Source organism: Orcinus orca, chromosome 1 (assembly GCF_937001465.1).
Source record: "Orcinus orca chromosome 1, mOrcOrc1.1, whole genome shotgun sequence".
Lineage (NCBI taxonomy): Eukaryota > Metazoa > Chordata > Mammalia > Artiodactyla > Delphinidae > Orcinus > Orcinus orca.
The window spans coordinates 7,573,993-7,590,026 of NC_064559.1; the positions used below are offsets into that span (position 1 = coordinate 7,573,993).

General features: G+C 42.8%; 1 protein-coding gene across 1 annotated transcript in view; it reads right to left on the reverse strand.

Moving 5' to 3' along the window:
* Positions 1-311: 311 nt before the first annotated feature.
* SMYD3 (SET and MYND domain containing 3) overlaps positions 312-16,034 on the reverse strand; it is a 714,793-nt gene continuing 699,070 nt past the window's right edge. The window contains exon 12 of the mRNA XM_004270962.3: positions 312-640. Within this exon, the coding sequence (XP_004271010.1) occupies positions 539-640 (102 nt within the window). The 3' untranslated portion in view covers positions 312-538. The remainder of the gene's footprint in view (positions 641-16,034) is intronic.

Here is a 16,034-nt window from a genome sequence, read left to right on the forward strand (position 1 = left end):
TAACATGACATCTTTGTAGGATTTAGAGTAAAACTTCTTGTGTTGCAGATGTATTTGGAAGTGAATCATGGATATACATATCGTTTACCGCAAGCAGTGAAGACATCTGAAAATCTTGCTTCTTGCCAAAATGGACATTAAGATTTTGCTTGGAAGCAAATATGAAAACATTGATTTTTATCCAACTATCCCTCCGTTTATCTAAGGAGAAAGTTACAACTTATTCTGTTATGCTTTTAATAGGATTTTCTATCTTTAATGCTGAGATCTTAAACATTACCAGTGAGTAAGCAAAGAAAATAATTAGCAGATGGCATTTTCAACCAAATTTTTTATATTTATTATAATCGTGCTTCTCTACAACTAAAGATTCATGTGGTGTGCAAACCATATGTCTGACTTTATTTACCAAAGTAAATACAGAACAGCATTTCCAATAGGGGAGGTTCACACAACAAACAAAATATAGAGTGTGTGACCTCAATAAGGCATTCAGTAAAGGTATATAAGCTGTCTCTCCCTCTATGGGGGGGTTCCCTTAGGGTGCTCTGATGTTGGCATCACATTCTTCTAAGAGCAGAATCAAATCTTCAATCAGGCTGTGCTCCCTGCCATGTGTCACTCTCATAATATCAAAAGCCTAAAGGGAAGAGAAAGAAGACGGATTAGAACCCCAAATTAGGCAGGTCCCTGCCTTCTCCTTGTCTTTTCCCATGACACCAGGAGCCCGAAGAAGCCCAGAGTCTGCAGTGTGAGCAGCACGGTGGTTCTCCACACTAGCAATGAAGTGACAAGGGTGATTCTGTAACGTGGTGCTTGGAAAGCAGACTTACTACTTGAGTCATGCTGGGCCTGCTGTGCAACAACAATCTTCAGGGATTATTAGAGCTTAGGTTTGGTGTAGGTAAAGAGGTTTGAGAAGAGTTACTAAAATGATTAAGTAATAGTAAAGATGAACTACTATGCTGCTATCGCCTTAAAATATAATTTTCATTTTTGCATGCTGCATTTAATTCTCATCTATATGCACTGTGATACATATAATGTATACATACAATTTTTGTATTCTTTTCATGTCCTATGACATTAGAACACTGGCATTTTGACAGTCCCTGCCTTCACTCCCCATGTTCAATCTTCACTAAATCTTGCCAATTCTACCTCCAAAATATTTCTGAAATCTGGATGGGTTTGTGACAACTTCAGTAATAGAGTGTGATGATGGAATTAATGCTACTGACTTCCAAAGCTAGGTCAGAAAGGCCATGCAACCTTTGCCTCGTTCACTAGTGTGTCTGCTCCTGGAACCATGAGCTTCCGCGCTGTGAGGAAGCCCAAGCCACTTGGGGAAGCCAAGTGGAGATGCTCTGGTTGAGAGTCCTAGCTGAGTCCATCTTTCAAGTCATCCTAGCCTAGACACCAGAAATGTGCATAAGGAAGTCTACAGACGATTTCCGCCATCAGCCAGAAGGTAGCCAGATTCCAGTCTTCCCAGCTGACACTGTGGAAAAGAGGCGTTATGGAAAAGAGGCGAGCCATTCCTGTTGCGATCCGTTTGAATTCCTGACTCAGAGCATCGGTGAGCATAATAAAAGGGTGGTTATTTTACTCTGCTGAGTTCTGGGGATGGTTTGTTACCGAGCAATAAATTAGAGATAAACAGTACCATCCTGCACTGCCCAAACTGGGGGCTCCCCGACGGGGTGGGGGGCACCAGACCCATTGTCTTCAATACGAACGTGCCTCGAGAGATAGGTAAAGAGACTTTGGGGGGTGCTAGGCGCCCAGAAAAGCACCTGCCTCTCAGTACCACGCTCTCAGCCTTGGCCGCACAGTAGCATCAACTGGGGGCTGTCAAAGGTACCAGCGCCCAAACCCCACACGTGGTCAACTGAAGCCTGTTCTCTGGGGGTGAGGCCTGGGCTCAGGAGATTCTAACGTGCCCTCGGGGTTGAGAACGACCGATACAGTGAGCTCTCACCAAATAATAACAACTGTTTATTATTCAGTGGTGACTTACAGCCAACATAATTACCATTTTACTGGCTGTGTACAATTCTACTCTTAGAAATTTAGATCACTACCAAGTTTTTGTTATGATGTAGCTCTTCTAGCATAGGACTTTTTTGCCTTTGCTGAATATTTGCTTAAGATAAATCTCTGGAGGTGGATATTCTTGGGTATGGACCTCTTTAAAGCCACAGAGACTTTAGAGCTGCGGAGCACCCCTTCATCCTACTGGGTGTTCAGGGCTAGGAGTGCTTTTGGCCTGTGTTCCTGGCTTTTTGGCCTCTTTAAAAATGTTCCCGGGCTTCCCTGGTGGCGCAGTGGTTGGGAGTCTGCCTGCCGATGCACGGGACACGGGTTCGTGACCCGGTCCGGGAAGATCCCACATGCCGCGGAGCGGCTGGGCCCGTGAGCCATGGCCGCTGAGCCTGCGCGTCCCGAGCCTGTGCTCCGCAACAGGAGAGGCCACAACAGTGAGAGGCCCGCGTACCGCAAAAAAAAAAAAAAAAAAAAAAAAGTTCCCTTTAGCTGGGATAAAGGAAAACAGTCAGACAGACGGGGTCTAGATTTAGCTACTGTGAGAGGAAAAAAAGGGAAAGGCCTGCCACCTCAGGCTCTGGTGTCCCAGCCTGGAAAAGAGCTCTGCCCGTGGCGTTGGCTGTAATCCTGCACTGGCAGGCCCATCACCTGTGACATGCCAGCTGGAAAACCAGAAGGGGGCTGTGATGAGTCAGGGCCGTGAGGATTTGGTTCTTAGTAGCCTGAGTGGGTCTGCCCTGTGGGTGCAGAGCATCTGCAAGCAAATCCCGAGGTGCAGTGGGGTGGGGTGAGGGGTGTACGAGATCGAGGGGAGGAGTTGGGAGTAGCCTCCACCTTGGAGGCAGCCAAGCTCGGTGACATGCCTCTGGGCAGAAGATCAGCAACAAATGTTTGATGCCATTCAGGGAACAAATGTCTCCTGTCTCCCTCCCGCCCCACTCCCCAGGTCCTCTGTTGTTCTAGACATCTCAAGGTCCCAGGCAGGGGCCTGCATGAGAGCGCGATTGTAAAAAGAGACTGGAGAGATGCTTCGAGCCCTTCATGGGAAATTCTCTCACTCGAAAGCTGCTTAGATGTTCTCTTCCCTTCCACTTGACAGAGGACCAGCTGTACTTGTGATCTGACAAAGGAGGGTGAATGGGCCAGGAGCATCACTTGAAAAGCTCTTTGCAGAAAGAGAAATAACGCTCCTCCAAGCCCCATGGACAGGTCGGCTGGAGAAAGGCCTGCCTGACCTGTGAGGGCTCTCGCCCTCCCGGCCCCTCACAGCTCTCTGCTGGGTGAGGGCCTGGCCTCGTTTCTCAGGAGAACTCCCAGATCAGCTTCTCTGTGTCCTCCTGTTTTATTTCTCCAGGTTCCTCATCTGGAGAATGTTCTGTGCTTCTCAGGGACTTGACTCAGAGGCTACATGACAGTCATCTTCATACCACTCTGAAGGGTAAGGTCGATCTGCACGTTTTCAGACGTATTATAGCTCCAGCTTCCTTCCTCGCTGCCTTTCTTCCAGTCATATGTTTCACTTTCTCCTCCCTTCCAGCTTTAAGAATAAGGCCTATGGGGCTTCCCTGGTGGCGCAGGTGCTCCGCAACGGGAGCAGCCACAGCAGTGAGAGGCCCGCGTACCGCAAAAAAAAAAAAAAAAAAGAATAAGGCCTACTCCTCAAGAGACAAAGTTAATTGTGGCTGATCTGGAGTCTTCCTGTTCATTCCTGCTCATCCCACAGCACAGCAGGTGCCTGAGATCAGAGGAGGCTTCCGGCCCTGCAACCCTTCACGAACTGCAGAGCCACAGCCAGGAAGGGAAGCCACCTGGCCTTCCCCAGGCCTCACTTCCATACCTTCCAGCCTGCTTCCTTGCGGGAGGGCCATAAAGACCATCTGGCGCAATGTCCTCATGTTTGGCCTGAGAGGGAGCCCAGGGTGAACCCCGTGTTCATTCCATGACTGCACTGTGCAGCCTCCACCTGCAAACAGTCTTCAGTGACCAAGGAGAGGGCCTGGAGGGTCTCTGACATGTGGCTTCTGAGACACCCTGAGGAGCCATGAAGGTCTTCCTAGTCAAGATGCTGCTGGTTGTGACCTACGTTCTCTTATCTGGTGGTGAATGCAGCACCGGTAGCAAAAGTGGGGCGGGGGCAACGCCTGGGTGTGTATGTGTAGGATTTGAGATACTAAGGTTAGAGGATCCTATCCACAGGGGTGGCTGGAAGCAGAGAGGAAATGGGCATAGCTGGGTGCAGAGGACCACATTGAAGAGACTGGAAAAAATCCATACCATTTGTCTAGAAGGTAAAACCAAGTATAAATAGGATTAACAAGTAAACACTGTAATTTTCTCTGAGTGATGGGTGGGGTAGAAGAGAAAAGGAGAGAAAAAAAGAAATAGGATTTAGTAATGTGCAAACTATGGTGATGACTATGTTCTCTGTGTGTGTGTGCGTGTGTGTATGAGAGAGTAATATGGCAGGTTGAGTATACAGGACGGGAAGCCAAAACTCAGACTTGGTCCAGCAGGACGTCTGGTCCTTGTCTTGGACATCACCTGGGCCTACAGGTGAGCTGGGGCAGCAGTTCTCAGCGATGTAGGAAGGGAGCCCTATGTAGCTGTCAGCACAGACTGCCTCTGCATGGCGGCCACAGCCCCTCAGCCCAGCAAGAAGATGAGGAGGTCTTTTCTTCTCCCAAAAACAAAGTTATAGTAAATCTCTGACAAACCAGGACAATTGTTTCCTGTAGCTCTGTGTCTCCCTTCTCTCAGCCCCTCCCAACTGCCACACATGCACATGTCAGAGAGAACAATTTTGATTTAATTTCCTGCAGCAATATGTAAAACAGATTAAGGAAATATAAAATCAGAGCCAGCCTGTGCTGGGAAAAGCTTATCTCTTTCCATTAAATTTTATTTTTTTAATGGTAGCATTTAAAAAGAGCCTGCCTGTATTCTTCCACAGAGGACCTATTTGAAGCCTTCAACGGGGTGTTGCTGCCCCCCGTGTACTGACTCTAAATGTCACATGAGAAATGGAAGCACAGATTGCCTGCCACATGACAGGCATGGCTCACTCAGGAGTAAAGATAGGTTCTTTGAAAGATCGGGTCCCCAGAACTGATTTCAATCTCATCACAGCTTTTTTTTTCTTTTAAGTAATTGTAGAATTGTGGGTCATACATTAAATAAAATGAATTAAATTATGATTTAAAGTTGCAAACAATATAGCTTTCTTATTAATTTTTAATAAAAATATATTAAGCTTATCAAGGATCTCATATACTCTCTACAAAAAGCCTGAGGGAATTCAATAATGACTTCCCTAAACAGGATTTAAATATGGATATAAATCAGAGGGAAAAGAAATGTATGCATGATAAAAACCTCTGGAATCAGATCACAGGAGGGGAAAATGCAGGCAAGTTTTCTTACTCTGCCCACCTCAGGATGAAAGCAGAGTAGAGGGGTGGGAGGTGGTGGGCGTGCGCTGGGGCATCCAAAGCAGGACACGTAAGAAGACAGACCTGCAACCCATCAAGCAGCTGCAGAGCCACGGCAGCCCTTCGCAAGGGGCAGCAGGAAATCCCAAAGCCTTGGATGACCTTCCTGAGCTCACAGCACCCCTGCTGACTCCACTGTGCTCTCCACCTTGTACAGAATCCACCGAGAGGACCTGTCCTCCTGGGAGGCAGGATTCCTTAAAGAAAAGATCTATCCATTCATACACTAAATATCGGCTAAGCAGCTGTCATGAATAAGACTTGGTCCTTGCCCTGGGAGGAGCTCTGGCACAGCCAGAAATCAGGGTTCTAGCAGGACAGTGTGTGATAAAGGGAGATGTAAGGTGCTGGGGTTCCAGAGGAGAGACCCCAGAAGGGGTTACAGACATGGTGAGCTCAGGTCTGTGCCTTCCAGTGGGAGTAGCTATTCCAGAAAGAGTTGCTGTTGTGTTGTTATGTTTAACTAATCAATCGATCCAATGCATATTTATTGAGCACCTGAGAGACCCTGAAGACATCATGTCTCCTCCCTGAACTCCGGTTTCCTCACTTGAATAACGAGGAGATTGGACTAGATAAATTCTGTGGACAAAGCAAGTCCCAGACACAGAGCTAGGAGGTGCAGGTTTGGTTTCATTTCAAAATGTGTTATTGATTTCTAATTTAACTCCACTGAGGTCAGAGAATTTACTTTGTATGACAGGAATCCTTTTACATTTATTGAGACTTGTTTTATGGCCCAGAATATGGTCCTTCTTGGTATACAGTCTGTGGGTACTTGAAAAGAAGTGTATTTTGCTACTGCTGGGTGGAGTTTTATAAATGTCAGTTTGATCTGTTGTTGAATCCTTCTATATCCTTGCTGGTTTTCTGTCTAGTTGTCCTGTCAGTAGTTGACAGGGAGTGTTGATGTCCCCAGCTATACTCGTATCCATAAGTCTATTATCTATTTCTTCTTTTAGTTCTATCAGTTTTTGTTTCCCACATTTTGCAACTGGGTTGTTTGGTGCATACACATTTAGAATTGCTATGTATTTGTGGTAAATTGACCTTTTTTTCCCATTATATAATGTCCTTCTATGTCTTTAGCAACATTTTCTTTGCTCTAAAATCGACTTTATCTGATATTAATATAGCCACTCCAGCTTTCTTTTGATGAATGGTGTTTTCATGATATATCTTTTTCCATCATTTTACTTTCAACGTGCCTATATTTAAAGCGAGTTTCCTATAGACAGCATATAGTTGGGTCATTAAAAAAATCCATTCTAATAATCTCTGTCATTTAATTAGTATATTTTAGACAATTTATATTTTTTACATAGATCACTTGCATAATTAATGTGGTTATTCATATATTAGGGTTTTAAGTTTGCCATTAAAAAATTTTTTCTGTTTATTCTGTTTTTTTCTTTTTTGCTTCTATTTTCTTTTTCTTGCATTTCTGGTGGATTACTACTTTTTTTTAGAATTCTGTAATGTTTTTGAGTGTATTTGTTTGTGTGTGTATATATATATATAGAGAGAGACATAGACATATAATTGTGGAATATAATTGATCTAAATATTTCCACTATATACATTTAGAACCACAGGAGACAGTGTTATAAATTTTGTTTCAACTGTCAAAGATTATCTAAAAAACTCAAGAGGAGGATGAAAGTCTATTTTACTTACCCTTACTTTTGCTTACCATGTTCTTTCTTCCTGATGTTCAAAGATTCCTGCCTTTATTATTTACTTTCTGTTTAGAGAATTCCTTTAGCGATCCTTTTAGAATAGGTCCGCTGGTGACAAATTCTCTTACTTTTCCTTCATCTGAGAATGTTTGGATTTTCCCGTAACTCTTGAAGGCTATTTTGCTGAGTATCGGTTTTTGGCTCAACAGTTCTTTTCTTTCAGTGCTTGAAAAATGTGCCACTTTCATCTGACCTCCATGTTTGTTTGTTTGTTAATATTTATTTATTTGGCTGTACCGGGTCTTAGTTGCAGCACGTGGGATCTTCAATACTGCGTGCGGGATCTTCACTGCAGCACGCAGGATCTGGTTTTAGTTGCAGCATGCGGGATCTTTGTTGTGGCATGAGGGATCTAATTCCCTGACCAGGATCGAACCCAGGCCCTCTGCATTGGGAGCACAGAGTCTTAACCACTGGACCACCAGGGAAGTCCCTGGCCTTCATGGTTTTTAATGAGAAAGCCACTGTAACTCAAATTGTTTTTCTCCTATAAGGAAGATGTCATTTTTCTCTTGCTTTTTTAAAAAGTTTTAAATTTTTTAAATTTTTTGCTGTGTTGGGTCTTTGTTGCTGCGCGCGGGCTTTTCTCTGGTTGTGGTGAGTGGGGGCTACTCTTGCGGTGTGAAGGCTTCTCATTGTGGTGGCTTCTCTTGTTGTGGGATGGGTTCTAGGCGTGTGGGCTTCAGTAGTTGTGGCATGCGGGCTCAGTAGTTGTGGTGCACAGGCTTAGTTGCTCTGCAGCATTTGGGATCTTCCTGGACCAGCGCTTGAACCCGTGTCCTGTGTATTGGCAGGTGGATTCTTAACCACTGCGCCACCAGGGAAGCCCCTCTCTTGCTGCTTTTAAGATATTTTTGTTGTCTTTAGTTTTCAGAAGTTTGTCTAGAATGAATCTTGATGTGCATTTCTTTGGACTTTTCTTATTTGGATTCACTTAGTTTTTTTTTTTCCTTTAAGTTTTTGTAGGTTTTTAAAAAAAATTTTTTTTTATACAGCAGGTTCTTATTAGTCATCAATTTTATACACATCAGTGTATACATGTCAATCCCAATCTCCCAATTCATCCCACCACCACCACTGCCCCCCCCCACCCGTGGCTTTCCCCTCTCGGTGTCCATATGTTTGTTCTCAACATCTGTGTCTCTGTTTCTGCCTTGCAAACCGGTTCATCTGTACCATTTTCCTAGATTCCACATATATGCATTAATACATGATATTTGTTTTTCTCTTTCTCACTTACTTCATTCTTTATAAAGACAGTGTCTAGGTCCATCCACGTCTCTACAAATGACCCAATTTCGTTCCTTTTTATGGCTGAGTAATATTCCATTGTATATATGTACCACATTTTCTTATTCCATTCATCTGTCGATGGGCATTTAGGTTGCTTCCATGACCTGGCTATTGTAAATAGTGCTGCAATGAACACTGGGGTGCATGTGCCTTTTTGAATTATGGTTTTCTCTGGGTGTATGCCCAGTAGTGGGATTGCTGGGTCATATGGTAATTCTATTTTTAGTTTTTTAAGGAACCTCCATACTGTTCTCCATAGTGGCTGTATCAATTTACATTCCCACCAACAGTGCAAGAGGGTTCCCTTTTCTCCACACCCTCTCCAGCGTTTGTTGTTTGTAGATTTTCTGATGATGCCCATTCTAACTGGTGTGAGGTGATACCTCATTGTAGTTTTGATTTGCATTAGTCTAATAATTAGTGATGTTGAGCAGCTTTTCATGTGCCTTTTGGCCATCTGTATGTCTTCTTTGGAGAAATGTCTGTTTAGGTCTTCTGCCTATTTTTTGATTGGGTTGTTTGATTTTTTAATATTGAGCTGCATGAGCTGTTTATATATTTTGGAGATCAATCCTTTGTCCGTTGATTCACTTGCAAATATTTTCTCCCATTCTGAGGGTTGTCTTTTCATCTTGTTTATAGTTTCCTTTGCTGTGCAAAAGCTTTTACGTTTCATTAGGTCCCATTTGTTTATTTTTGTTTTTATTTCCATTTCTCTAGGAGGTGGGTCAAAAAAGATCTTGCTGTGATTTATGCCAAAGAGTGTTCTTCCTATGTTTTCCTCTGAGAGTTTTATAGTGTCCGGTCTTACATTTAGGTTTCTAATCCATTTTGAGTTTATTTTTGTGTATGGTGTTAGGGAGTGTTCTAATTTCATTCTTTTACATGAAGCTGTCTGGTTTTCCCAGCACCACTTATTGAACAGACTGTCTTTTCTCCATTGTATATATCCTTGCCTCCTTTGTCATAGATTAGTTGACCATAGGTGCCTGAGTTTATCTCTGGGCTTTCTATCCTGTTCCATTGATCTATGTTTCTGTTTTTGTGCCAGTACCATATTGTCTTGATTACTGTAGCTTTATAGTATAGTCTGAAGTCAGGGAGTCTGATTCCTCCAGCTCCGTTTCTTTCCTTCAAGACTGCTTTGGCTATTTGGGGTCTTTTGTGTCTCCATACAAATTTTAAGATTTTTTGTTCTAGTTCTGTAAAAAACGCCATTGGTAATTTAATAGGGATTGCATTGAATCTGTACATTGCCTTGGGCAGTATAGTCATTTTCACAATCAGTTACCTTCTTGAATCCCCAGGTAGATTTTTTTATGTTCAGTGGCATTAATTACATTCACATTGTTGTGCAACCACTACCACTATCCATTTCCAGAACTTCTGTGTTATCCCAAACTGAAACTGTGTACCCACTAAACAATAATTCTCCATTCCCTTCTCTCTCCAGCCCCTGGTTATCACTGTTTTACTTTCTGTCTCTATGTTTTTGACTACTCTACATACCTGATATAAATGGAATCATACAATATTTATCCTTTTGTGACTGGCTTATTTCACATAATGTCTTCAAGTTTCATCCATGTGGTTTCATTTTTAAGGCTGAATAATATTGTCTGTATATTCCACATTTTGTTTATCTATTCATCTGTCCATGGACATTTAGGTTGTTTCCACCTTTTAGCTAAGCTATTGTTAATAATGCTTGCTATGAACATTGGTGTACAAATATCTGTTCAAGTCCCTGCTTTCAATTCTTTTGTGTTTATACCCAGAAGTGGAATTGTTGGATCAAATAGTAGTTCTATGTTTCATATTTTTGAGGAACTGCTATACTATTTTTCCACAGTGGCTGCCCCATTTTGCATTCCTGCCAGTAATACATAAGGGTTCCAGTTTCTCCACATCCATACCAATACATGTTGTTTTCTGTTTTTTTTCCTTAATAATAGCCATCTTAGCAGGTGAGAAGTAGTATCTCATTGTGGTTGTGGTTTGCATTTCCCTAATGATTGGTGATGTTAAGCACCTTTTTATGTGATTTTTAGCTATTTGCATATCTTCTTTGGAGAAATGTCTATTCAGGTCCTTTGCCAATTTTTGAATTGGGCTGTTTTGGTATTGTTATTGAAGTTTAGGCATTCTCTCTATATTCTGGAAATTATTCACTTATCAGATACGTGATTTGCAAATATTTTGTTCCATTTTGTGGGTTGCCTTTTCACTCTGTCAGTAGCATCCTTTGATGCACAAACATTTAAAATTTTGATGAAGTTCAATTCGTCTGTTTTTTCTTTGTTGCCTGTGCCTTTGGTGGCATATCCAAAAAAGTCATTGCCAAATCCAGTCTCATGAAACTTTTCTTCTGTTTTCTTCTAAGAGTTTTATAGTTTTAGCTCTTATATTAGGTCTTTAATTTTTAATTAGGTCATTAGTTTTTAAAAATATAGTGTTAGGTAAGGGTCCAACTTTATTTTTTGCATGTGGATATCCAGTTTTCTCAACACCGTTTATTGAATGGACTGTCCTTTCCTCACTGAGTGGTCTTGGCACCCTTGTCAAAAATTATTTCACATATATCTGAGAGTTTATTTCTGGCTGTCTATTCAATTTCATTGGCTTATATGGCTGTCTTTATGCCAGTACCATGTTGTTTTGATTACTGTAGTTTTGTAGCAAAATTTGAAATCATAAAGTGTGAGCCCTCCAACTTTTTTTTTCTTTTTCAATATTGTTATGCTATTGGGGTCTTGAGGTTTCATATGGATTTTAGGATGGATTTTTCCATTTCTAAAAAAAAAAGTCAGTGGGATTTTGACAGAGATTGCATTGAATCTATAGATTGCTTTAGGTTGTATTGACATCTTAAAATGATATTAAATCTTTCAGTCATGAACATGGAATATTATTCTGTTTATGTCATCTTTAATTTTTTTCAGCAATGTTTTATAGTCTTCAGTGTATAAGTCTTTTACCTCCTTGATTAAGTTAATTGCTGATTATTTTATTCTGTACGATGCTATTAGAAGTGGAACTGTTTTCTCAATTTCCTTTTGGGATCATTCCCTTTTGGGATCATTCCCTATCAGTGTATAGAAACACAACTGACTTTTGCATGTTAATTTTACATCCTCCCACTTTGCTGAATTTCTTAGTTGGAACAATTTCTTTTGTGGTATCTTTAGGGTTTCCTACATATAAGATCATGTCATCTATGAAGAGAGAGAATTTTACTTTTTTTCAATTTGAGTGCTTTCACTATTATTTCTTCAAGTACTTTCCCACTCTGCCCTCTTTCTCTTCTCTTTCTGGGACTCCACTGTTAGATCTTTTGTTATAGGTACCGTGGGTCCCTGAAGCTCTGTTCAATTTTACCTTTTTTAGTCATTTTATCTCTGTTTTTTAGATTGGATAGCTTATATTGTTCTATCTTCAAGTTCATTATTTTTTTATCTTTTATTTTTTGGGGGTACGTGGGCCTCTCACTGCTGTGGCCTCTCCCGCTGTGGAGCACAGGCTCCGGATGCGCAGCCCCAGCAGCCATGGCTCGCGGGCCTAGCCACTCTGTGGCACGTGGGATCCTCCCGAACTGGGGCACGCACCCGCGTCCCCTGCATCGGCAGGCGGACTCTCAACCACTGCGCCACCAGGGAAGCCCCAAGTTCATTATTAACTCATTCCTCTATCCATTCTGTTGTTAAGTTCCAGTCTGTATATTTTGGTAATTGTATTTATCAGTTCGTAAATTTCTGTTTGCTGCTTCTTTCTATCTTCTAGTTCTTTGCTGAGGTGTTCTGTTTTTTCATTTGTTTTGAGGATGTTTGTAATTGCTTGTTTGAGCACATGTATGATTGGCTTTAAAATCTTTGTCAGATAATTCTAAAATCTGTTATCTTGGAGTTGCAATCTGTCGATTGTCTTTTTCTCCATGAAGATTGAGATCTTCCTTGTTCTTGGTATGATGAGGGATTTTCAGTTGAAACCTGGACATTTTGAGTATTAGGCTGAGATTCTGACTTTCATGTAAACTTTCTGTTTCAGCTGGCTCTCTCCAGTATTGCTCCAGCAGGAGTACGGCAGATGACACCATGCTACTGCCAGGCGGAAGTACAAGTCCAGGTTCCTCACTTGGTTCCCTGTCACTGCCGGGCTTACACTCTCTGGTAGGTAAATTTCTGCTTGTTTGCTGTAATGTAACTTAATCACTATGCTTTCATTCTATGATTATTCTCTTAGTTATCTTCTCTTTCTTTGGTTCAGCAACATACTCTTGAAACTGATATTCTCTGTTTTAAGTCAGTAGGGGACAGTCATAAACATCAGAGGCAGGGGCTCTGCCAAACGACGCTTTGAAGGCACTACTGATGATTGTGGCACGTCACCTCCTCTGCATGCCCCCTTGTCCTCCCCCTCTCCCTCCCATCTGCCCACATGTTAAGGTGATGTTATGCATTTAGACGAGAGCTTTTTAACATTGAGACCACGGGCCTATAGAAAGTCCATGGAGAGGCTTCAGGTGGTCCCTAAATACCTTCCCCACCAAATATAAAAAAAAAAATGTTGTGCAGTGTGGATACGGGGTTGGGGGCAGGGAGGTGGGATGAATTGGGAGATTGGAATTGACGTATGTACACTGCCATGTGTAAAACAGATCGCTGGTGGGAACCTGCTGTATAGCACAGGGAGCTCAGCTCGGTGCTCTGTGACGACCTAGATGGGCGGGATGGGGGGGTGGGGTGGGAGGGAGGTCCAAGAGGGAGGGGATATATGTATACAGATAGCTGATTCACTTCGTTGTACAGCAGAAACTAACACAACATTGTAAAGCAACTATACCCCAATTTTTTAAAAAAATGTGTATATGTGCATTTTCTCTGGTGAGTCAGTGGTCCTCACACAGTTCCTAAAAAAGAGCGTGACCAAAGAGGTTAAAAATCATTGTAGCAGATTAAGAAATGGGAGCAATAGACTTGCAGGCTCTAAATCATCCATTTAGAGGGGCTTGAAATCAGGGTGCAGGCTGGAGTAGAGAGAGACCAGCATGTGCTTGGAGCTTTGCCTGCATGAGCTGGAATAGCTAGTAACCATATGGGTATGAGAGGCGCTGTGCTGGGGACTGGGCCTGAGCTCCCTGTTCAGGTCCAGAAAAAGCTAAAAAGATCCTCAAAGTGTACCATGCTTCAACATAATGAAATGAGAAGAGAAAAAACATTACAGTGTAATATAAGAAATTTACATCTAAATAAAAAATGGTTATTGAGGGGGAAGAAGTTGGACTTTTTCCAGCCTGACTTCAGTTAACAAGGCACTACTACCAAAGCAGCTAGCGTAGCCCAGGGAGAGGGAGCTGGCAGCATGCAGAGCTCACAGGAAAGAAGCAGGCTCACTGACAAGACAGGCCAGATGAGAATGGTTGCCCCTGAGGTCCAAGAAGTCAAATTAGTGGCTAACAAAATTCTTCTAAGAAGTAAATGGGAAGAAATGAAAATAGATTAGAGACAGGAGAAAGCAAGAGGGAGGTACGGTGAAGGGAGCCCAGGACTGTCCTGTGGCGGCAATCCCAAGAATTTCAGCTGAGCCCAGGGGAGATGGGAGCCTAAACCAAATCAGAACTGGGCGAAGAGGATTCCTTTCCTGGAGGAGGCCGGGCCTAATTGAATCTGTACCTAATTTTTGTTTCAAACTCAGCCTCTGAAACCCTTATTCAAACTCGTTCATCCCATTATTTCCAGAGTTTCTAAGGAAGAATGTCTGGGGGTGCCAGTCGAAAGAGAACATCAGTTTAAAAAAGGCAAGAACATATCTTCCCTTGCCCCTCTCTGGGTTACCTGAGCCCTGAGAAAGCTCGGGAGGAGAGGTGTTCTGCAGAACGAAACTGCCCTGCTTCTAGACTCACGGGTGCTGTGAACTTGCAAAAAGATGGAGGTGTGCAGCCTGTCCCTCTGTGTGATACTGGGATATACAATAAGAAATATATACTTGGTCTTCATCCCTATTTCTGGCATTGAGTTCCTAAAACCCTTGGAATTTCCTAAGTGGTGAAAATGATCAAGGTGTCTTTATTATTTTAATAAGGTGACTTTCAGAAGCACCTAAGGATGGGGGCTGGTTGCTAGGATAACCAACCATATGATAAGACGGTTGGAACTTTGAGGGAAGAGGAACTGGAGGTTGAATCAATCACCAATGGCCAGTGATTTCGTCAATCATGCCTCCGTAGTGAAGCCTTCATAAAAACCCACAAGGACAGAGTTTGAAAGCTTCCAGGTTGGTGAACACATGGAGATTCGTGGAAAGCGGTGAACTCGGAGAGACGCCCTATGGGCATCTCTTCCATCTGGCTGCTTCTGATTCATAGCCTTTTATAATACACTGGTGATCTAGTAAGTAAAATGTTTCTTGGAATCCTGTGAGCTGCTTTAGCAAATTAATCAAAACCGTGGTGGCATCCTCGGCACCTCTAAGCTATAGCCGGTCAGTCTGAAGCCTATGTGACAACCTGGGCTTGTGACTGGCGTCTGAAGTGTGGAAGGTGATCTCGGGGGGCAGTGGGATCTGATGCCATCTCCAGGTAAATGGTGTCAGAACTGAGTTGAACCGTAGGACACCCAGCTGTGTCTGAGAATTGCTTGTTGAAAAACCCTGCCACACATGGGAATTGGGTGAGCAGAACCTTACCCTGCTAGTAAATGGTCAGCATATGTCCTGAGAAGATCTGGTCCACTAGCCACATACGTAGTACATATACATATTAGCTAAAAGAACAGGGCCAGGGTGGTGCTTTTAAAGACCTCTCCTCATTAAAAAATCCATTCATTCAAGTAGGTGTCCTTGATAGAACTTGCTGTGTTCAGGGCATGTGTCTAGGTTTGGTAGCCCCAGGAGATACAAAAGGTATCTTGTGGAATTCCCACTCACCTCCAGGAAATGGAACACACCCATGTGAACTGCTGGGGAGCAGTTCTATAATATAATTGTTCAACAGGGGAAACACTGTATAACCCCAAACTCCAAACGCAAGTGCTAAAGGGACTGGATAGTGAGGGAGTGATCAGAACAAGGGCTCCTACACAATAATAATCCTTTATACTCTCCAAACACTTGGGACTCAGCCAAACACACCCTTACGTACTACCTTATCTACTTTTAAAATAACTCTATGGGGTAGGTATGATCCTCATTTTTAAAATAAGAAAATTATATTCAGAGGGATTGAGGCTTGCTTCAAGTCATAAACGTAGTAAATGACGGGACTGGAACCTGAACTCTGAATCCGAGTGTCTTCCTACTACGTGACACTACTGGGGCGAACATCTGCTTTCTGGTCGATATCAGAACCCAGGAGACTCCGTGTCTTTTCCAGAGCCAAGCAGGAAGTTTGGGTGGGGCCATGACTAGCGCCAGGCCTCACGACAGACGTTCTGATGCTGCTCCGAGGTCTTTCACTTGGCAGCTGTCAGGGTCC